General features: G+C 38.3%; 1 protein-coding gene and 1 non-coding gene across 2 annotated transcripts in view; one reads left to right on the forward strand and one right to left on the reverse strand.

The window, feature by feature from the left end:
• The window catches only part of LOC106089835 (elongation of very long chain fatty acids protein 6), a 130461-nt gene that overhangs the window by 95878 nt on the left and 10023 nt on the right, over window positions 1-24560 (forward strand). Inside the window, exon 3 of the mRNA XM_059360442.1 lies at window positions 18556-18693. Within this exon, the coding sequence (XP_059216425.1) occupies window positions 18556-18693 (138 nt within the window). The remainder of the gene's footprint in view (window positions 1-18555; window positions 18694-24560) is intronic.
• On the reverse strand, window positions 710-896 carry LOC131994516 (U12 minor spliceosomal RNA). Its single transcript, XR_009396806.1, has one exon. It is a non-coding gene; the product is annotated as a U12 minor spliceosomal RNA (small nuclear RNA).

Here is a 24560-nt window from a genome sequence, read left to right on the forward strand (position 1 = left end):
AATACCTTTCATTTGAGTCCCATATTGATGTGAAGATTCAATTTGTCTGCTTGGAGGAATTTTGGGGTTAGGCCGACTTCCTGGGTACTTGAACCCAATTTTTAATGCCATATTCGCATTCTACTCTTCAATACCTTTCATTTAATACCCATATTGATCCACTTTTGATTTTGGGGTAACGGGGGATGATCCGCCCCTTCCGATACCAACAAATCATAAGGCCTGTTCCTCCCTCCTGCCCATATCCGCAATCGCCTCCCGAATACCTTTCATTTGAGTATAAAATTGTCATGATCATCCACTAAACCTATTTTCAGGGGTTGAGACGGCTCCCCAGTTACTTGGACCCAATTTTAAATATGAAATTCGTACTCTACTCCAGATTACAACTACATTGTTCCGATTAGTACACGTTTATTTTTGGGCATTACTTTTAGGGTAAGGTCCGCCCCCCTTTCGATATCAAAAAATTATTTAGCCTATTTATTGCTCTTCCGGACCACACCCACAATCTGTGTAAATTTCAAAGAAATCGGTTTAGCCGTTATTGAGTCTTAAAAGGAACAAACCGACACAAATTGATTTTTATGTATAAGATTTATTAACATCCTTCGTTTGTTTTTTTTTTCTAATTAAAAATTAAAACACTGTCTTCAACCCACCCTAATATTTTCCGCAATACAATATTCCTTGAAATGCATTAGTTAACTGGGCAAGATCGCTTCACCCAAACTCTACAGTCCGAAAAGTAGTGGACTCATGAGTTCAAAGGGACGACCTGTACCCATTCAAAAATTGATGCTTCATATGGAATTTGCATTCCATATTGCCTTGAAGCGTTCTGTCAAGCGATTAGCAAGACTCAATGGTTTTCCTTACTCATTAAATTTAGGCACGAATTGCTGCAACCCAAAGCTTGCATTAAGAGTAACATCATAAATAAAGTCATCAAGAATTATTTTGTTGGGTGCAGCAGAATTATACAACAAAAACCGAAAATCCATACAATAGCTTTCAAGGAACACGAAATCATATTAAAACGAAACATTTTCATATTTTCTTCCCATGTCTGGTCTTCTACAAGTGGGTAAATATAAAAGAGCTTTTCGAAATGAAACCAAAGCTCTCATTGTTTATTTACGAAAAGTTTAATGTTACATACACACGCACATATACTAGGCCCACCCTTATGATACAAAACAAAGCAAAGCTTTGGCAATGTAGCATTATAGACCAACACGTGGTGATGTTACCAATGGGTCTCTGCAGGGGAGAAGCAATAAACAAACCGGCAAAGGTTTGGGAAAAAGTGGTGGTGGTTTAGTGTAGTTTCATTAACTCATTTTATCATCGCCAAATTGTGTTGTGTATTCTCTTGAGTGCATCCGTGTGTGCGTAACTGTGTGTGTGCGATTGTTTATGGCAATTTATTTACATCGTTTGGCTGCCACCGCTATTGCCGGTGCTTGCCTGCAGACTGTGATGAGTTAAATAAAAATATTTTAATTAATCTTTATTAGTAGCCTTCTCTTTTGTTAACAAGTAGTTAATCTAATGGAATTTGTTTAATTAGAACATCTTGCAGGCAATCTGAACTAAAGATAAAATATTCATGAAATTTTCTATGGAGAAAAAACTCCATAGAGTTTCTATGAAATAAAAGATTCTTCAACAATAAAATTTATATGAAAATTACTCTTAGACAATATTTCTAAGAAATTCTCTCTAAAGTCAAAAATTTCTAAGAAATTTTCTCTAAAGACTAAAATTTTTAAGAAATTTTCTATAGACTACCTTTCATTTGAGGTCCATATTGCCCGGATCTGTCTATATGACCGCTTGGGAATTTTGAGGTTGGGCGCCATCCCGCCCATATTTTTCCCCAAATTTTGATACTTGATATGTGTTGAATACGGATTACACATACTAACACGAATTGATTTTTATACCCTCCACCATGGGATGGGGTTATACTGATTTCGTCATTCTGTTTGCAACTCTTCGAAATATTCGTCAAGACCCCATAAAGTGTATATATAGCCATGTAGCTATGTCCGTCTGTCTGTCTGCCGAAAGCACGCTAGCTTTCGAAGGAGTAATTGCTTTACTCCTTATTATTACTTCTTATTAGTGTAGGTCGTCGGTTGGGATTGCAAAATGGGCCATATCGGTCCATGTTTTGATATAGCTGCCATATAAACCGATTTTGGGTCTTGACTTCTTGGGCTTCTAGAGGGCGCAATTCTTATCCGATTTCACTGAAATTTAGCATGAAGTGTTTCGTTATGACTTCCAACAACTGTGCTAAGTATGATTCAAATCGGTCCATAACCTGGTATAGCTGTCATATAAACCGATCTTAAATTTTGACTTCTTGAGCCTCTAGAGGGCGCAATTAGTATCCGATTTGGCTGAAATTTTGCACGACGTGTTTTGTTATGACTTCTAATAGGGTGTGCCCAATATGGTTCAAATCGGCTTATGACCTAATATATTAGCTGCAATATAAAAAGATCTCGGATCTTGACTTCTTGAGCCTCCAGAGGGCGCAATTAGTATCCGATTTGGCTGAAATTTTGTACAACGGCTTTTCCCTTGACCTTCAGCATACGTGTCAAATATGGTCTGAATCGTGCTATAGCCTGATGCAGCTCCCATATAAACCGATCTGGCATCTTTACTTCTTGAGCCTCTAGAGGGCGCAATTAGTATCCGATTTGGCTGAAATTTTGCACGACGTGTTTTGTTATGACTTCTAACAGCTGTGCCTAATATGGTTCAAATCGGTTTATAACCTAATATATTAGCTGCAATATAAAAAGATCTGGGATCTTGACTTCTTGAGCCTCCAGAGGGCGCTATTCGTATCCGATTTGGCTGAAATTTTGTACAACGGCTTTTCCCATGGCCTTCAGCATACGTGTCAAATATGGTCTGAATCGTGCTGTAGCCTGATACAGCTCCCATATAAACCGATCCTCCTAAAATTATAAAATTGGTTGACATTTTACAAATTTTACTATGGTCTCCAACTTTCAATTCAAATATGGTCCGAATCGGACCATAACTTGATATAGCTCCAATAGCGTTATTGTCTTTTATCCTTTGTTGGTCAAAAAAGAGATTCCGGGGAACCAACTCGCGATCCATGGTAGAGGGTATATGTAAGGTGTAAAAATTACATTGCTGCAATTTCGGGCTTCCTGAAGAACCTAACGATAGTTGTCACAGCCTTGCTCTAAACACATTTTGCTCTATACGTCTCTTGTCATCCATACACCTCTTGTTACCCATAAAGTTTGCCAATAGAAAAAAACTTCTTTCATAAAAATTCACAAATGCCACCCAACAAACTGGGTACGATTAAAAATTTACCTTACTATAAACACCTGGACATTATCAATATTTTGCCAAAACAAAACTTGAAGCTAATTGTCATTAATTATTTCGATAAGAGAATATAGGAATTGTAGGTACACCACGATGTGATTGCAAAAATCATAGGTTTACCGTTATCAAAAAAACAACTGCCGATAAATTAATTGACCCATAACACAGGCTGACTAATGTATGCATTAATAGGAAATGGCAGACTAAATTTAGAGGTATTCGATACAGATAAGATTTGAACATTTATACCCTCATGTGGTAATGTTTTGTTAGAAAAACTTTAGAAATTAACAGCAAATTTTTTGAATTTTTTTTTGTGATAAAATAAATTCACCATGTCTTGATATCACATGCCTGAGAAGACAAAGTTCAAATGGACTACACATAGGTAGCATTCTTGCAGTTTTTATCTTAAAAAAAATTAGGAATGTTATAAAAAGTATACTTATACGACCAGACAAACACGAATTAGTCCCAGACCAATAGGTATGAAGTTGGCTATACACCGGTAGATAAAAGACATTGAAAAACCATGCATCAATTTTGTGTTTATCACAAACATGCGTTGTTGAAAATATTGACCACGTGTGGCGATGATTTTGTGAATGCGCGTTGTCAATTTCATGTACCGACCGTTATGAACATCATCTCTACACAATGTGTATGTATGACAAACTAGAGTTAAAATTACTCTTAAAGTGTTTCCAACCATGGGTTAGGAAAACTTTTTGCAATCTTAAAAAAAAAACTGTACATCAGACACTGTCATTTTGAGGACGCCAGGGGACAATTTTGAACGTTTGGTTCACAAAAAAGTAGTTGTTTTATCAACATATGTGGTTAATCTAATAACATCTGTGTGTTGATGCAAAAATGCAATTTTTGCCCATGAACATTTCACTAAGGAACAGGGGCAAACTTCTCACATATCAATGGGTGCAGTCCGATTCAAGTTTAAGCTCAATGATAAGGGGCCTCCTTTTTATATCCGAGTCCGAACGGCGTGCCGCAGTGCGACACCTCTTTGGAGAGAAGTTTTACATGGCATAGTACCTCACAAATGTTGCCGGCATTAGGAAGGGAAAACCACCGCTGAAAATTTTTTTCTGATGGTCTCGCCAGGATTCGAACCCAGGCGTTCAGCGTCATAGGCGGACACGCTAACCTCTGCGCTACGGTGTTGATGCAGTTTTATGAAACAATGGAGATAATATTGATAAGGCCGTGGTTGTTTTTTTCTATGGGTGTATCTGCCGGATCTTCTCTACTAAATGGTGTCGGCAGCGTGACAGTGGACCCCAAACAATTGTGACCCAAATTGGAAATGAAAAAGGCCCTAAATTTGAGGTGCTTTTTCATTATGGAAAATGACCCCAATGCAAATGCACCTCAAAATATAAATGCAATTTGCGCCCAAATATTGAATTTGGGTTAAATTGCTATTTAGAATTTGGGGTGTATTTTCATAATGAAATTTCACCCCAAGGTTAGGTTAGGTTTAAGTGGCGGTCTGCCATCAGACTCACTGAGACGTTTTCGTCCATTGTGATACCACAGGAACAGAAGAAGGAAGATGCCTTCTAGTTCCTACCATTGAACCATCCAGATCGCTTTAAAAAGTCCAGTAACTTGTGAATGTTCACATCCGCTAAATCGGACAGGTTCTCAAAGAAATGAGAACCTAAAGTTGAACTCCTTCTGACTGCTATTGCGGGACACACACACTGAAGGTGTTCTATGTCCTCACAACTTCTGCAAAAGTCATTGCTGGCAACCTTCAGTCTGTCAGCATATTTTCCGATTAAACAGTGACCTGTCATGACGGACACAATGACTGAGACAGTAGTAGTAGACCTCTTCAAGTCTAGATTAGGCCCCATATAGTTTTGGAATGCTCACAGCCCCCTCTTGGTGACCATCTATCATTCGTTGTCCTTCGGGCCTGGTCCTGAAAACTTAGCTTAAATGTCGCTAGAGGCATACCCATAGATTCCAGTATCCCTGGAATGTGTAGGGTAGTTCATAGTCTTGCAAGCTCATCCGTTTTACAATTCCCTGGAATATCTCTGTGCCCTGACACCTAGAACAGGTGAACTTTCAACTGTTTAGCCATCTCTTTGCGAGATCTGCGACAGTCGAGGGAGGTTTTTGTGTTCAGAAATATGTTCTCCAGGGATTTAGTGGCTCCCTGGCTGTGTGAGAAGATATTTAAGCCAATCGTCGTAACGACATTATATCTTAGTCATTCCACCACTTTCGTAATTGCAAGGATCTCCGCCTGATATCTAACCTTTTCGTAACCTTTTCGATATGACCAGTTCTAAATCTTTAGAGTACACCCCAAAGCCCACCTGGTCGTTTAGTTGGAACCATATAGAAGTCTATGTAACTTATATTACCAGGGAAATCATAGTTCCAATCGGTTCTATCTAGAACAGTGGTAGCGGCTCAGGGAGGGTGTAATCCACAAAAATCGTATATTATATCAAGGATAACACAGTGTCCGTAGCCGCCACATGATTAATGAGAAAGCTCCCTTAACCTCACGGCAGTGGTCGCTGCAATTTGGGTAGCCACAATGCCCAGAGGCATTAGATGTAGCATTAAATTCAGTGCATCATATGGTGTCGTCCTTCGTGCGGCTGTGATGCACAAACAAGCCATCCTTTGGATCCGGTTTAGTATTGAACTGTAGGTGAATTTTTGAAGCGCCGTCCACCAGACCATAACACCATATAGCATTCTAGGTTTGACAACTTCAGTATATACCCAATGCATGGCACGCGGTTTAAACCCCCAGCTTTTGTCAATGGCTCTGTTGCAGGTATATAGGGCAAGATTTGCCTTTCTTGCCCTTTTCAAAATGTTGGATTTGAAGTTCAATTTCCTGTCCAGCAAAACACCCAGGTATTTTGCGCTTTCTATAAATGGAACATTCTCTTCACCCAAGGAGACAGGTTCCACTATAGTCAACTTGTATCTCCTGCTGAAAAGAATTACTTCTGTCTAGCACGAATTTATACCTTGACCACTTTCGGTAGCCCGCTTTGCTGTTGCACGTAGAGCTTTCTGAAATATATCTCTTAGAGTTCTGGGAAACTTTCCCCTAACCGCAATTGCACATTTTTCTTCCAGAGACAATAATATGTTGTTAATGGCTATATTCCACAGTAGAGGAGACAGTACACCTCCTTGAGGTGTTCCTCCTCTCCTCTCCTCTGAAAGCACCTTCAATGTCAAGAAATGCTGCCATTGTATATTCCTTGACAGCGAGAGAACCCTCTACGTAGCCGACTAGGTCGCGAAGGGCTGTTTCAGTGGATTTGCCTTTACTATATGCATGCTGCTGCCGCGATAGGCGATCTCTAGGGATTTTTGACCTAAGATATGTTTCTTTCAACCTCTCGGAAGATTCGGACCATAAGTAAATTGAATGTTGAAGACCACAGTAATAGTCATTGGGCAATATTTCAGTCCATTCGGATAATAATTGCGCCTTGTAGAGGCTCAAGAAGCATAATCGGCAGATCGGTTCATATGACAGCTGTATCAGGCTATAGATCGATTAAGACCATATTGGACATGTATATTGAAGGCCATGGGAGAAACCGTTGTACAAATTTCAGCAAAAAAAAATTTCAAAAAAAAAAATCATACTTAGCACAGTTGTTGGAAGTAAAAACAAACAAATTCCTGCAAAATTTCAGCCAAATCGGATGAGAATTGCTCCCTCTAGTGGCTTAAGTAGTCAAGGTCCCAGATCGGTTTATATGGTAGCTAAAGCAGGTTATAGGTCGATTTGACTTATATTTAGCACAGTTGTTTGAAAACGCTTCGTGCTAAATTTCAGCCAAATCGCATGAGAATTGCGTCCTCTAGTGGCTCAAGAAGTCAAGATCCCAGAGTGGTTTATATAGCAGCTATATCAGGTTATGAACCGATTTGAACCATACTTAGCACAGTTGTTTAAAGTGATAGCAAAAACCACGTGCAAATTTTCAGCCAAATCGTATAAGATTGCGCCGCTTAGCAGTTCAAGTAGTCAAGATCCCAGATCGGTTTATATGGTAGCTAAAGCAGGTTATAGGTCGATTTGACTCATACTTAGCACAGTTGTTGGAAGGGAACACTTTGTGCCAGATTTCAGCCAAATCGTATGAGCATTGCGGCCTCTAGTGGCTCAAGAAGTCAAGATCAGTTTATATGGCAGCCAAATCAGGTTATGAACCGATTTGAACCGTACTTAGCACAGTTGTTGAAAGTGATACTGAAAAACCACGTGCAAATTTTCAGCCAAATCGGATAAGAATTGTGTCCTCTAGATGCTCAAAAAGTAAAATCCCCAGATCGGTTTATATGGCAGTTATATCGAAACATGGACCAATTTGGCCCATTTACAATCCCAACCGACCTACATTAATAAGAAGTATTTGTGCAAAATTTCAAGCATCTAGCTTTGCAGCTTCGAAAGTTAGCGTGCTTTCGACAGACAGACGGACGGACATGGCTAGCCACGACGATCAAGAATATATATATTTTATGGGGTCTTAGAAGCATATTTCGAGATGTTACAAACGGAATGACGAATTTAGTATACCCCCCATCCTATGATGGAGGGTATAAAAAGAATTAAGTTCTGTGCTAAAACCCCCGTTTCAAGAAAGTTTAATAAATTAACTACCCATAGATTTCTTCCTCTCGCATAAACATTTGTTCTTATGGCCTTATAAATTACTGCCAAATTAGCATACGAAAATAAACAAATAGAATTTTTTGTTAGTAACAAATTTTTGCTATCGTATGTATAAAGGTGTCTGAGCACGGATATTAAAACAAACCTGTTCTCCGGACATTGCTGTCAATTCTTAAAACAGTTAATTTACACTTTAACGCAGTAAGGTGTGTATGCAAAATCCAATGTCTATCAAAGTTTATTGGAAATCATCGTCGCTGGTGTGCTCTGTGTCACATAATTTATATGCCATCAAGATATTACGCTAATGAAATTTGGTTTATTGTTCAACAAAAAATTCACAATTTTAATAGGAACTTTCAAATGTTTTCTTTTATTTGCAAAAAATTAATGAAACTAATTTTTGTTTCTTTGTCTATTTCTTGAACAGTTTTAGTTTAATATATAAAACTTGTTTATTTATGGTGATGACTATCCTGCAATACTAGATTTTTTATTGTCCTTCCTTAATGTCGCATAATTATAATGAAATCTACGAAGTTTGTATAAAACAAATAAAAATCCGTTGGATTTGGCCGAACTGAGCCATGAATTCTCACCACAATGTTTTCTCTGAGAAATGTATACCGCTCAGTTAATATTGGGTTGCCCAAAAAGTAATTGCGGATTTTTCAAAAGAAAGTAAATGCATTTTTAATAAAATTTAGAATGAACTTTAATCAAATATACTTTTTTTCTAAAGCAAGCTAAAAGTAACAGCTGATAACTGACAGAAGAAAGAATGCAATTACAGAGTCACAAGCTGTGAAAAAATTTGTCAACGCCGACTATATGAAAAATCCGCAATTACTTTTTGGGCAACCCAATAGATTCGATTACTTACTTTGCTTTAGTTGGCTGTAAGTACGTTTACATTGGCCACTCAAAACGGATTTATGGCCTTTTCGAGATTTAAGTGCTAAATCCTGTTTTTTTTCAGGTTTAACCATACACAAATCCCCAAATCCCATTTTTGCGGGATTTATTTTTAAATCCCAAATAAATCCGATTTCATGGCTGAATAATCGATAAAAGTACCAAAATATGCAACTGTTTTCGAGAATTGCATGTGGTTGCGTGTGATATGCACCTTATGTATGTATGTACGTATGTCACTCAAATATTCAAAAACGCAGTATAAACGAACAGGATTTGTTTTTGGATTTAGTTAAATCCAGATCATAAGAATTTCAATGTAGACGTGCTATATGACAAAACATTTGTGCAACTAGCCGAACTCAGAATAAATCTCCTAGTGCCTCAAACTTCTGCGCTTCTTCTCCGATTTTCACAATGTTTATCTTTAAACCATTTCCTCACTGGAGCTTCGAAACGTCTTACTATGCTATCCTCGTCATACAGCTTGTAGTTCATACGACACCAAATCGGATAAAAATCGCAGCTTGTAAGGGCTCAAGAAGTCAAATCGGGAGATAGGTTTATATGGGTCCTATATCATGTTCTTGATCGATTTGGACCGTACTTGGCACAGTTGTTGGAAGTCATAACAGAACACTACATGCTAAATTTCAGTCAAATTGGACGAAATTTGCTGCTTCCAGTGGCTCAAGAAGTCAAATCAGAAGATCGGTTTATATGGGAGCTATATCATGTTCTTGACTGATTTAGATCGTACTTGGCACAGTTATAGGAAATCATAAATGAACACTATGTTGAAAATTTCAGCCAAATCTGACAAAAGTTGCGGCTTTCAGGGTCTCAGGAAATCAAGTCGGGAGATCGGTTTATATGGGAGCTATATCAGGTTCTTGACCGATGTGGACTGTACTTAACACAGTTGTTGAAAGTCATTACAGAACACTATGTGCAGAATATCGGCAAAATCGAATGAAAATTGAGGTTTCCAGGGGCTCAAGAAGTCAAATCGGGAGATCGGTTTATTTGAGAGCTATATCAGGTTATAGGCCGATTTGGACAGTACTTGGCACAGTTGTTGAAAGTCATAACAGAACACTACATGCTAAATTTCAGCCAAATCGGAAGAAATTTGCGGCTTCCAAGGGCTCAAGAAGTCAAATCGGGAGATCGGTTTATATGGGAGCTATATCCAAATCTGAACCAATATGGCCGATTTGCAATCCCCAACGAACTACATCAATATTCAGTATCAATTTCAAGCGGCTAGCTTTATACGTTCGACCGCTATCGTGATTTCGACAGACGGACGGACGGACATGGCTAGTTCGACTCAGAATGGCGAGACGATCAATAATATTTATACTTTATGGCGTCCTAGATCAATAATTCAAAGTTTTACAAACGGAATGACTAGATTAGTATATCCCCATCCTATGGTGGTGGGCATAAAAATTAATTTGTGTTTGTTTGTTTGTGTGTTCCTTATAGACTCAAAAACGGCTGAACCGATTTCTTTGATATTTTCACAAATTATGGGGAGTGTTCCGGAAGGAGTAATAGGCAATATAATTTATTGATATCGGAAGAAGGCGGACATTCTTCCTGATTTGGTTTTGCCATGCCCGTCAGTCTGTGTATTATTTCCTTACCTTATGTCCGTCTGTTGTTTTTATACCCTACACCACTACTGTGGTACAGGGTATTATACCTTAGTGCATTTGTTTGTAACACCCAGTAGGAAGAGAGATAGACCCATTGATAGGTATACCGATTGACTCAGAATCACTTTCTGATTCGATTAAGCGATGTCGGTCTTTCTACCCGTCTGTTCATTAGTGCACAAACTGCCGGTTGCAAATTTTCACCCGATCGTCTTCAAATTTGGTACAGGCATGTTTTTCGGCCTAGAGACAAAGCTTATTGAAATTGGAAAAAATCGGTTCAGATTTGAATATAGCTCCCCTATATATATTCGTCCGATTTTCAGTAATATTGCAATAAAATGGTCATTTGTTATCCGATTCTCTCGAAATTTGGTAGAAAGGATTTTCCCTTGACTCTCGACATTACTGGTGGATTTCATAGAAATCGGTATAGATTTAGATATAGCTCTCATATATATATCACTCGTAAAGCCAGTGCAAGCGCATTTATTGACCAATCTTCCCAAAATTTTGTACAACGCTTTCCTCGACGACTTCCACAATATCTGTAAAGTTTGGTCGAAATCGTTTCAGATTTAGATATAGCTCCCATATATATGTTCGTCCGATTTGCAGTAATAATGTAATAAAATGGACATTTGTTAACCGATTCTCACGGGTTTGGCAGAAAGGATTTTCTCTTGACTCTCGACATTACTGATGAAATTCAAGGACATCGGTTCAGATTAAGATATAGCTGACATATATGTATATCGCCCGATTTTCACTTATAGAGTCACAGCAAGCGCGCTTATTGTCCAATGTTGCCAAAATTGTACAATGCTTTCTTCGACGACTACCACAATATCTGAGAAGTTTGATCGAAATCCGTTCAGATTTAGATGTAGCTGTTATATAATGTTGTCATTTGTCAACCATAGTTTTTACAGTTTAAACATATTTGTTCGAAATTTCATACGGATTGTTTAATTACCCACCCGAAAACATCCGCCGAGGTTCATCATAATTGGTTCAGACCCACCCTATAAGTACAGAGTAAGATAAGTTGGTGGTCGCATTTGTTATCCATCTTTGAGCGTCGTGTCAGCACCCATCGCCATAATATTTCATATTTTGCTTGGCAAATATTCTTAAACTCTCTTCAAAGTGGAATCTCTTTACCCCACTTCTGTGCGCAGACTTAAAAATACCACTTTGGTTCTTAGGATAAATAATACCATGTGCTTTTTCCACGGCTTCATTCCCATGTCACTTCCAGTGGCCCAAGTGTCACTCATCATAGACGAAATCTTGTTGGTCTCTTTGTATAATAATCATTGCTAATAATATGATAAAGATTCCCTGCAAACCAATTCATAGATTATAGGTAGGATACAAATTTTAACACGGCCCACAAAATCGACTTCATAATTAACTTATTGTTGTATAAAGCTTCCTGGCACAATATATTCAAGATTTTCAAAATTTTTTATATAAAAGCGGAAAATTAAGATTTTGAGAGTGTCCTTTATAAGGGCTGATATGCGGGGCGTGCGCCTTATATAGGTCAATATGCTTCATTGTTATCATAATTTGAACGCGTATATTGTTAGGAATTGCCTCCACTAGATGTAAAAGTAAAAATATTGGCCCCGTTAACGTAGCATAAATTTAAAGTAAGTTTTCCTTGCTTTCATTTACTTGCCACCCACCCTTGCTTTTTTTAGACATTTTTTTGTAGTAAACATAACTTTAAAGATGAAATTTGATCAAAATTCTAGAACAACTGTGACTTGTACATATTCCAACTTTTTTTTTGAAATATTGGGTTGCCCAAAAAGTAATTGCGGATTTTTTATATAGTCGGCGTTGACAAATTTTTTCACAGCTTGTGGCTCTGTAATTGCATTCATTCTTCTGTCAGATATCAGCTGTTACTTTTAGCTTGCTTTAGAAAAAAAGTGTAAAAAAAGTATATTTGATTAAAGTTCATTCTAAATTTTATTAAAAATGCATTTACTTTCTTTTAAAAAATCCGCAATTACTTTTTGGGCAACCAATATGTTGATTATTTTCAACTCGACTTTATTTATTCAATATTGTTGTTTTTAATTCAATATTGTTGAATAATGTTTTTTTTTTTTAATATATATACGCATGAACACGTAGCTTAACAAATAAAACGGGCACTATGCACAAATGGGTTAAATTATTAATTTCGCATTGCATTGCAGTATATACCAACAATTCATTTATTTATCTTCAGATTATTAATTTTTAAAGTTTAGTAATGTCATTATCAGCTGACTCATAATACGCCGAAATGATTAATACACAATGTAGACAACAGGTGTGCCCAAATATGACAACGGGGGTTCACAAAATTTCTATTTTTATCAATTTCTTTAAGTAGATGTAATTTTACCACCACCAACGGATTCATTCTGTCATTCCGTTTGCAACACATCGAAATATCCATTTCCGATCCTATAATGTATACATATACCAGCTGATCACGGCCCGCTCCGCTGCGCCTTCATTAACACTTCGCGAAAAATATGTTAATACCATATGTATCTGCCCTTTATATATACCCCATATAGCCATGATTGGTAAATATTTCCATTTGGGGAGGATTTTTGGAGTCCCATATTGTCATGACTTCCCCATTCCGAAATCAACAAATTCTATAGCCTATTGCTCCTTCCAGATCATATTCGTAATCTACCCTAACACCTTTCATTTGAATCCTATATTGGCATTATCGTCCTATACCTATTTTATACTCTATACTCCCGAATACCTTCTATTTGAGCCCCATATTGCCCCGATCGGTCCACTTTTATTTTTGCGTGGTGCTTTGAGGTAAGGAGGAGTGTCCGCCTCCTTCTGATATCAACAAATTATATAGCCTATTGCTCCTTCCAGACCATGTTCGTAGTCTTTCATTTGAATCCTATATTGTCATTATCGTCTTATACCTATTTGAGAGGGTTTTGGGTCGGGACGGCCCCTATGTACCTGGGCCCAATGTTTATTATCTATTTAATACTCAATTCCCGAATACCTTTCATTTGAGTCCCATATTGTCCCGATCTGTCAACTTTTATTTTTTGAGGGTGGTGCTTTTGGGGTAAGAGGAAGGGTGCGCCCCTTACGATATCAACAACTTCTATAGCCAATTTCTCCTTCCAGACCATATTCGCAATCGACTCCCTAATAGCGTTCATTTGAGTCCGATATTGTCCCGATGGGTCCACCTTTATTTTTGTGTGTTGCTTTTGGGGTAAGAGGTAGGATCCGCCTGATTCCGATAACTATATAGCCTATTGCTCCTACCAGACTATATTCGTAGTCTTCTCCCTAACACCTTTTATTTGAGACCTATATTGCCATTATTGTCCAATATGCCTACTTGAGGGGTTTTTGGGTTGGGGCGGCCCCTAATTAGTACCTAGACCCAATTTTTTAATATCAAGTTGATACTCTATCCTCGAATATTTTCATTTGAATCCCATATTGTTCCGATCCGTCTAGTTTTATTTTTGGGTGGTACTTTTGGGCTAAAGGGAGAGTCCACCCCTTGACGATTTCAATAAATTCTATTGCCTATTACTTCTTTCAGACCATATTTGTAGTCTATTCTATAATACCTTTCATTTGAATCCCATATTGTCGCGATTGGTCCACTTTTATTTGTGCGTTGCTTTTGGAGTAAGAGGGAGGGTCCCCTCACCCCTTCCTATATATTAACAAATTATGTAGCCTATTGCTCCCTTCAGACCATATTCGTAGTCTACTCCATACCTTTCATTTGAATTCCATATTTTTATCGCCCAATATGCCAAATTGAGGGGGTTTTGGGTCGGCGCGGCGCCTAGGTACCTGGACCCAATTTTTAATATCAAATTGGTACTCTACTCTCGAATAACTTATTGTGAGTCCTATGTTATTATTTGAGTCCTATGTTGTCCCGATCGTTCTACTTTTATTTTTGGGTGATGCTTTTGGGGTAAGGGGGAGAGTTCAAGAAAATGGGTTCAGCCGTTTTCGAGTCCATTCAGAACAAACAAACAATCTAACAGACAAACAAGCACACTTTGAGTTTTGTATAACACTCGTAGATTGTTGATCTTCATAAAAACCCAAGACTATCCAGGCATGTCCGTCCGTCTGTCTGTTTAATCACTCTACAGTCTTTCGAAATAGAGATATTATGCTGAAACTTTTCACAGATTAGTTTTTGTCCAAGGGCAGGTTGAGTGGGTAATATGGGCTATATCGAACTATACTCGACATAGGCCCCATATAGACTGATCTGCCAATTGAAGGTCTTAGGCCACATTAATTATCCGATTTTTCTGAAATTTGGGACAATAAGTTGTGTTAGGCCTCTCAACATCCAAATTTGGATATAGCAGCATATATACCGATCTCTCGATTTGGGTCCATAAAAGGCCCATTTATTGTCCGATTTCGCTGAAATTTTGTACAGTGAGTTGCGATGGACTGATCTGCTAATTTAAGGTCTTAGGCCTATTAAAGCTATATTTATTATCCTATTTCGATGAAATTTGGGACAGTGAGTTGTGTTAGAACTCTTACAATACGACTCAGATCGGTCCAGATTTGGATATAGCTGTCATATATATCGATTTAAGGTTTTTAGCCTTTAATAGGCTCATTAATTGACCGATTTCTATGAAATATGGGACAGCGAGATGTAATAGACCCCTTGACATCCGTGTTCAATACGGCCCAGATCGGTTCATATTTGAATATAGCTGTCATAGCGAAATCGGACAATAAATGCGCCTATTATGGGTCCAAAACCTTAAATCGAGAAATCAGTATTTCTCGATTTAAAGTTTGGACCCATAATAGGCGCATTTATTGTCCGATTTCGCTAAAATTTAGAACAATGGGTAGTATTGTGTCCCTCGACATTCGTATCGAGTATAATCAAAATCGGGCTAAATTTTGATATAGCTGCCATATATACCGATCTGCCACTTTTAGGCCTTAAGCCCATTAAAGCCACATTTATTATCCGATTTCGCTGAAATTTAGGGCAGTGAGTTTTGTAAGGCCTCTCAACATCCTTGTTCAATAGGACTCAGATCGGTCCAGATTTGGATATAGCTGTCATATATATACCGATCTCTTGATTTAAGGTTTTGGGCCCATAATAGGTTCATTTATTGACCGAAATTTGGGACAGTGAGTTCTACTAGACCCCTTGACATCCCTGTTCACTACGGTACAGATCGGTTTAGATTTGAATATAGCTGTCATATGTATTGATGTCCTGAATTTCAGGCTTTGGGCCCATTAAAGGTGGATTTATTAACCGATTTCGCTGAAATTCGGTACAATGAGTTGTGTTACGCCCGAGTATTGTCGAAATCAGGCTATATTTGTATATAGCTGCCATATATACCAATCTCACGATTTTGGATTTTGGGCCCATAAAAGCAGCGATTAATTCCCGATTTCCCCTTAAATTTGGGACAGTGAGCTGTGGTAGGCTCTTCGATACCCGTGTTTAATATGGCTCAGATCGTTCCGTTTTCAGATATAGCTGCCATATAGACCGATCGCCCGATTTAAGGCCTTGGATCCATTAAAGGCGCATTTACTGTTCGATTGCATAAATTGGCACAGTGAGCAACCAAAGCATTCGTTAAGGGTGTGAATACAAAGCCATAGGTGGGAGTATTAGTGATAAAAGTAAAAGTAATAAATGGTGTGGGAGGGTGGTGTGGGGGTATTATGTGCGTGGTCCCATTTGACATGTACAATAGGTCAGCCAATATCTCGACTTTGGCGTGCGAGTCATTTGCATTTTTGTTATTTGTATATCTTTTGCGAGGTTGTACAAGAGAAAAAATTTATAACTACAGGTCATATGCAGTTGCTGTTGCAGAAGTGTGTCATACACTGAGGCGGCAGCAGTTGCCGGTCATATGAAGTAGATGGGTTTTATAAAAACACGTTTATGGTACATATAACGGCCAAACGGCTGAATGGGTTTTGATGACATGCTCCTTTTATGGGCTCAATACTCTATATCGGGGGGTCGGTCCATATGGCAGCTATATCTAAATATGGTCCGATCTGGACGAAGATCGACATAAAGTAAAGAGGGGTAGCAGAACTCGCTGGGCCAAATTTCATGGAAATAGGATGAAAAATGCTCCTTTTATGGGCTCATTACACAATATCGGGAGATCGGTCTATATGGCAGCTATATCTAAATATGGTCCGATCTGAACCACATTTGGCAGCAATGGGTAGGGGTCTACCAGAATACACTGTGACAAATTTCATCGAATTCGGGTAATAAATTGATATTTTATGGCCTCAATACCCTATATCGGGAGATCGGGCGGTCGCTCTAAAGGGCAGCTATATCCAAATATAATCCTATCTGAGCAGCACTTCACAGAAATGAATAGGGGTCTACCAGAACTCACTGTGCCAAATTTCATCGAAATTGTATGAAAAATTACCAATTTATTGCCTCAAGACTTTAAGTTTGGAGATCGGCCTATATAGCGGATATATATAACTAAAATCCGATTTGGTGAGAAGGTCAGGTTCATATACAATGAATACGAAATCATCAAAAATTTTCTGAAAAATGTTTTTATACTCAAGATATGTGCAAAATTATAAATACCCAGCTTTTGAGTATAAATGGGAAAATACCCGGGTATTTACCCAATTTACCGGGTAAATACCTTTTGGGCGATGGGTATCGCCCATCCCTAGACATGTGGCCTTACTATGACAATATGGGGCTCAAATTCAATGTTTTTGAGAATAGACTAGAAATTTGACATTGAAATTTTGGGCCAACAATCTCAAGGGCCTCCAAACCTCCTATTACCGATTTAATTCAGATTATTCAGAGGCTCAATGAAAAGGTTTTAGGAGTAAAATGCATTCAAACATTTTGCAAGTGGCTGGGAGTCCGTTTTATACCTAAGTTGACAGTAGCCCAATTATGAAAATATAATATTCGAATGAAGGGTATATATCAAGCAGTAGGACAAAAATTGTTCCTCCACATATAAAAGCTCTCAACAGTAAATATGGTAAGCACCTCAAATGGCTACATAAAGTCAAGTCGTCCCCTTCAATTCTCACCAAACGCCTATAAAACCCGATAATAACAGTATAGGGCATACATTCAAGAACAGGGGTACGAATCCTACAAACTGGCTAAGTGCCTGTGCGGCTGCACAATCTTACCTTTTTGAAATATGCACTGCATTCAACAGAAAGGTATTGGCAAGTTGTGTATGCCAACAATGTGGAGTATATTTAAAATCAAGATACACCCATGCCACCTAGAAGTTAAGATTGCGAATTTTTAAAATGCTTACCATGCCTTATGGATAACAAAGATTAAAAAATATTAAAATGCATATTCTAAATGTAAGTATTGGGTTGCCCAAAAAGTAATTGCGGATTTTTCATATAGTCGGCGTTGACAAATTTTTTCACAGCTTGGTACTCTGTAGTTGCATTCTTTCTTCTGTCAGTTATCAGCTGTTACTTTTAGCTTGCTTTAGAAAAAAAGTGTAAAAAAAGTATATTTATTTGATTAAAGTTCATTCTAAGCTTTATTAAAAATGCATTTACTTTCTTTTAAAAAATCCGCAATTACTTTTTGGGCAACCCAATACAAACACACAATCATATGAAAAAAAAGATTTTGTTAGCTGAAAAGCAAAAAAGATTAAAGATTTATAAAAAGGATACAATTGTAACAATTCCAAAAATGTCACTTACCACCTTTTGCATTATAGCCCAAACATGTGTGTGTGTATGTATGCTCTTTAAATGATAAATATTTTAATCGTTGCTTCATTTTGGTTGTTTTTTGTTCTCTTCTCATTACAGATTTCAGTTACGTGGGCCATTAATTATATGGAATACCATGCTGGCCATGTTTAGCATTATGGGAGCCTTCCGTACTGCTCCAGAACTTTTGCATGTCTTACGCCATTATGGATTATTCCATTCCGTTTGTGTTCCTAGGTAAGTAGTGGTAGCAGACGAGTTATATTTAAGCGTATGTATAATAAATTAAAACATTTTTTGTTATAATTAGAGGACATAAGAATTTTGTGGGTATGACTTTGGTGAAGGTGTGTCTTTGTCGTCGCTCATTGCTAAGATGTTTATCAACGTTAACATTTTTTAATTATACCATGAAATGTGACAATGGGCAAAGCTTCAGAAATCTTGAAAAACTGGTATTCAAACTTTTTCTGAGGTTTCGTAAATTCGTTACTCTGATAGCCGCTAGAGTACCCATATCAAGAAAATAGCTACATTTAATTTTTTATACGAAATTTGAACTCAATCTTTAAAAAATACAACATTTCAACAAAAAATTTCTACGCTCAGAGCAATTTGTTAGTAAAAACAGCAAAAACGTTTGCTGTAACAACAAAAAGTCTGCTGAAAATGGGAAGTTCATGCTACAGCATTGCCTCAAATCTAGAGGCCATATTGGGTTTTGCGGTCTACCTTTGAGAACCCCGTGGCTTAGATCTGTTCCTGACTGTATGGCCATAATACGGTCCTTCAGGCGGAGATCCGGGCGATCACGGAATGCATGGTGTGGTATGTGGTGGTGGAACAGGGGATACTTGTCTCATATCAATTAATGACTGCAGTCCTATTAAAGTTTAGGCTCATTGATAAGGGGCCTGCTTTTTTATGCCGACTCAGAACGGCGAGCCGCATAAACACACCACTTGATTGAAAAGTTTTAACATGGCGGGATACCTCAAAAATGTAGCCAGCATTAGTAAGGAGATAACCGCCGCTGAAATTTTTGTTCATCATAAATTCCGTTACAATAAACCTTCGAGGAACGTCATTATTCCAAGATTCCGGTGTCTCCGTGAGTCCGTGATATCGGTTTACGTGACAGCTACATCCAAATATGGTCCGATCTGCACAACATTCAACAAAAAGGTGTAGGGGTCTACCAAAACTCACTGTGCCAAATTTCATCAACACTCTTTATCCGAAGATCGGTTTACATGACAGCTATATCAAAATATGGTCCCATCTGGACAACATTCAACCGAAAGGTGTAGGAGTCTACCAGAACTCACAGTGGATAAAAAATGCTCCTTTTATGAACTCAATGCACTATATCGGTAGATCGTTCTATATGGCAGCCATATTCAAATATGGTCTGAATTTGACCGCATTCGACAAGAATGGGTAGGGGTCTAGCAGAACTCACTGTGCCAAATCTTGTACGGCCTTATATGGGGTGATCGGGCTGTAGGTCCTTTCGGGTCGCATCCAACCCTGTGGAACAGCGAAACGGTAGGTAGGACGGCGAAAATCCGATGGGGATCCAGATTGTGAGAAGACAAGTCTATTACTGAAAGGTTCTTACTTCCTTTCAGTAATAGGAGGTCAGTATATCTATTGGTACCATGACGGGACACATAGGACTACGAGTTCACCTATGTAAAATCGGTGCGGCAAGTCATAGCATATGTAGGGCATGCGGGTAAGATTATGAGACGTTGGAGCATTTCCTAACAGATACCGGCACTTAGGTGGGGACACTATACCAGACATGAACCAACTTAGCGGAGTGACATGGAAAACAATAAAGGATTTTGTAAGTAGCACGGAATTCCTAACTTAGATTTTCTTTTTCAAAGTTACTTTTTTGTATTAAGAGCGGACAACAAGCCGATTACTGGCTTAGGTGTGTCTCCATAGTGACATGGGCGGATAAATATCTGCACCCTCTTTTCAACCTAACCTACAAACGGAACGACGAAATTGGTATACACCCCAAGATATGGCGGAGGGTATAAAAAGGGAGAGAGAAAGGACAGAGCCTTTTGAATTATGTTAAAAATCTGTTCAGATGTAGATATAGCTCCCATACATATAGATCGTCGGATTTACAGTTATAAGGACGTAATTCCTACAATTTTCAACCGATTTGCAGGGAATTTGGTATGGAATGTTGTATTACCCATCTGAAAGCTTCTGCTAAATTTCATTAGAATTCTTAATTTCTTTAAAAACGTATTAACGTCAACCGAAACACCGTTTCGTATATTGCTTAATGGGATCTGGGAAAAAAATTGGAAAAAAATTTGAGAGAACGAAAAATATTATCTTTCATAGGGTGGAACAGTCTGCTGAAAACACATCAGATAACATAAACTTTTTCGAAGTCGCGCTTGTATGTTGTCAGACAGTTTACATACACGCCACTGATGCTTCCTAAGGTTAGTTGCCTCCTAAGGTTAACATGTGTACCGCAGTTGCTTGCTAAGGTTAGTTAGTGGATAAAAGATTTCTAGTCCTACGGGATTCTGGGCATTTGTACTTCTTAACCCTTTCCCACTACCTGTTTTCAGCTAAGTATAAATTGCCACTTGATTGGCTTAACCAGCAGCTAAGATCTACCACCTCCTTAGCCTCATTATTTACTCCTTTTTCTGTTATTATTTTCAATACTTCCACTCAAAAATTTCCACTGCCCATTATTTTGACGAAAAAACTTACGTGGAAGCACTAAGTCATTACGCTCACATTGCAATGCTAAGTATAAAATGTTTATATGACTGGTAGTTAAAAACCAGTTTTTTTAATTACCCCCAGTTGTATCTGCAAAATGCATCTTGCTGTGTTTTTTTCCTCTGAGTTTATAACTGTTGAAGAATTATAACGATACTACGTCACTCGTACTCATACTAATGTTTTGAACTTGATAATGAACTTGAAAGTTCAAATAAGCTTTTTATTCTTTCAAGCTGGTTCTCACAGCTGTTTTCAAAAGCGGTGTATTTCGACTGGGCAAAGATTGACTGACTGTATGGACAAACAAAATATCGAAAAAATATTAGCTGAAAATCGTTTTTTAATGAAATTGCACAAGCGAATCGAAATTTCGTTAGAATTTTCTAAATTGGGTTAACAATTTCTAATGAAAACAAATCTAAGCAAAATGTTAACAATTTTTAAACCCACAATAGGAAGGGGGTATACTTATCTAGTCATTCCGTTTGTAACACCCCCAGGTTAGGTCAGGTTTAAGTGGCAGTATGCCATCAGACTCACTTAACGTTTTCGTCCATTGTGATACCACAGGAACAAAAGAAGGAAGATGCCTTCTAGTACCTACCGTTGAACCATCCAGATCGCTTTAAAAAGCCCAATAACTTGCAAATGTTCACATCCGCTAAATCAGACAGGTTCTCAAAGAAATGAGAACCTAAAGTGGAACTCCTTCTAACTGCTAGTTGGCTAGTTGACACACACGCAGAAGGTGTTCTATAGTCTCTTCTTCCTCTGTTCTATAGTCTCAGCTTCTGCAAAAGTCGTTGCAGCCAATCTTCAGTCTGTCAGCATGTTTTCTGATTAGACAGTGACCTGTCATGACGGACACAATGATGGAGACGTTTGTTCTAGCCAATGACAACAAAGTAGTAGATCTCTTCAAGTCTAGATGAGGCCACATAGTTTTGGAATGCTCACAGCCCCCTCTTTGTGACCTGAAAACTTAGCTTACATGCCGCTAGAGGCATACCCACACATTCTAGTGTCCTTGCAGTAGGTAAGGTAGTTCCAAGTTCGCAAGCTCGTCTGCTTTAGAATTCCCTGGAATATATCTGTGGCCCGGCACCCAGAACAGGTGTATTTTGAACTGTTCAGTCATCTCGTTGAGAGATCTGCGACAGTCGATGGTGGTTTTTGTGTTCAGAAATACGTTCTCCGGGGATTTGATGGCGGCCTAGCTGTCTGAGAAGATATTTATGCCAATCGACCCCATATATATATTCTGGATCGTCTCGACATTCTGAATCGATCAAGCCATGTCCGTCCGTCCGTCTGTCGAAATCACGATAGCGGTCGAAAGAGTAAAGCTAGCCGCTTGAAATACAGATACTTCTAAATGATGTAGGTTTTTGGGGATTGCGGTTCAGATTTGGATATAGCCCCATATAAACCGAGACCCCGATTGGACTTCTTGAGCCCCTAGAAGCCTCAATTTTCATCAGACTTGGCTGAATTTTGGAACAAGGACTTGAGTTATGACTTCCATTATGCATGCCAAGTATGATTCGAATCGGTCTATAAACAGATATAGCACCCATATAAACCGATCCCCCGATTTGACTTCTTGAGCCCCTAGAAGCCTCAATTTTCATCTGACTTGGCTAAAATTTTGAACAAAGACTTGAGATATGACTGCCAACATCCATGCCAAGTATGATCCAAATCGGTCAATAAACTGGTATAGCTCACATATAAACCGATTCCCGGATTTGACTTCTTGAGCCCCGGGAAGCCTCAATTTTCAACCGATTTGGTTGAAATTTGGAACAAATACTTGAGTTATGACTTTCAATGTCCATGCCAAGTATGATCCGAATCGGACTATAAACAGACATAGCCCCCGGGAAGAATTTTTGTTAGGAAGTTTCATTAGTCTACCTTACGCCAATTCAAATTTCATAAGAATGCATCTTTCCTACATCAAGCAAGAGATTTTCTAAGACAGCTCTAATCTTGGGTATTTTTCTACCCACTCGTAGAGTTGGACGATGGCTAAATACCCAACAGGTATTTACCCGGTTAATTGGTATTTGGGTATTTACCCAAAAGCTGGGAATTTATAATTTTGCACATATCTTGGGTATAAAAAAAATTTTTCAAACTATTTTTGATGATTTCTTCTTCTCCTTCTGATCTCATAAATTCGGATTTTTGTTATATATCCGATTTCCAGACTTAAAGTCTTGATGCAATAAATTGGTAATTTTTTATCCGATTTCGATGAAATCTGGTACAGTGAGTTCTCGTAGACCAATCTGCCCTATAAACCGACCACCCGATCTCCCGATATAAGGTATTGCGGCCATAAAAGATCCATTTAATACCCGAATTCGATTAAATTTGGCACAGTTTGTTCTGGTTGACCCCTACCCATTCCTGTCAAATGTGGTACAGATCGGACCATATTTGGACATAGTTGCCATATATACCGATCACCCGATATTGTGTAATGAGCCTATAAAAGGAGCACTTTTCATCCAATTTCGATGAAAATTGGCACAGCGAGTTCCGGTACCCCTCTTAACCTTTTTATTGAATATCGTCTAAATCGAACCATATTTGGATATAGCTGCCATATATACCGATCTCCCGATTTAGAGTATTGAGGCCATAAAAGTAGCATTTTTCTTCCGATTTTGATGAAATTTGAAACTGCGTTTTGGCGCCCCTCTATACCTATGTGGACCAGATACTCTACACAATACTCTATATTGGGAAATCGATCTATATGGCAGCTATATCCAAATATAGTCCGATCAGGACGATATTCAACAAACAAGTATATAGGTCTATCAAATAGCACTGTTTCAAATTTTATCCAAATCGGATGAAAAATGCTCCTTTTGCGGGCTCAATACTCTATATCGGGAGATTGGTCAATATGGCAGCTATATCCAAATATGTTTCGATCTGGACGATATTCAACAAACAGGTGTAGAGGTCTATCAAAACTCACTGTTTCAAATTTCATCCAAATCCAATGAAAGATGCTTCTTTTATAGGCTCATTACACAATATCGGGAGATCTGTATATATGGCAGTTATATCCAAATATGGTCCGATCTGTACCACATTTGACAGGAATGGGTAGGGGTCTACAAGAATACACTGTGCCAAATTTCATCGGATTCAGGTAATAATTGGATCATTTATGGCCTCAATACCCTATATCGGGAGATCGGGTGGTTGGTCTAAGGGCAGCATTATCCAAATATACTCCAACCTGAACCGAACGTCACTGAAATGAATAGGGGTCTACCAGACCTCACGGTGCTTGGATGAAAAATGACCAA

Source organism: Stomoxys calcitrans, chromosome 1, assembly GCF_963082655.1.
Source record: "Stomoxys calcitrans chromosome 1, idStoCalc2.1, whole genome shotgun sequence".
In the NCBI taxonomy this organism is placed as follows: Eukaryota; Metazoa; Arthropoda; class Insecta; order Diptera; family Muscidae; genus Stomoxys; species Stomoxys calcitrans.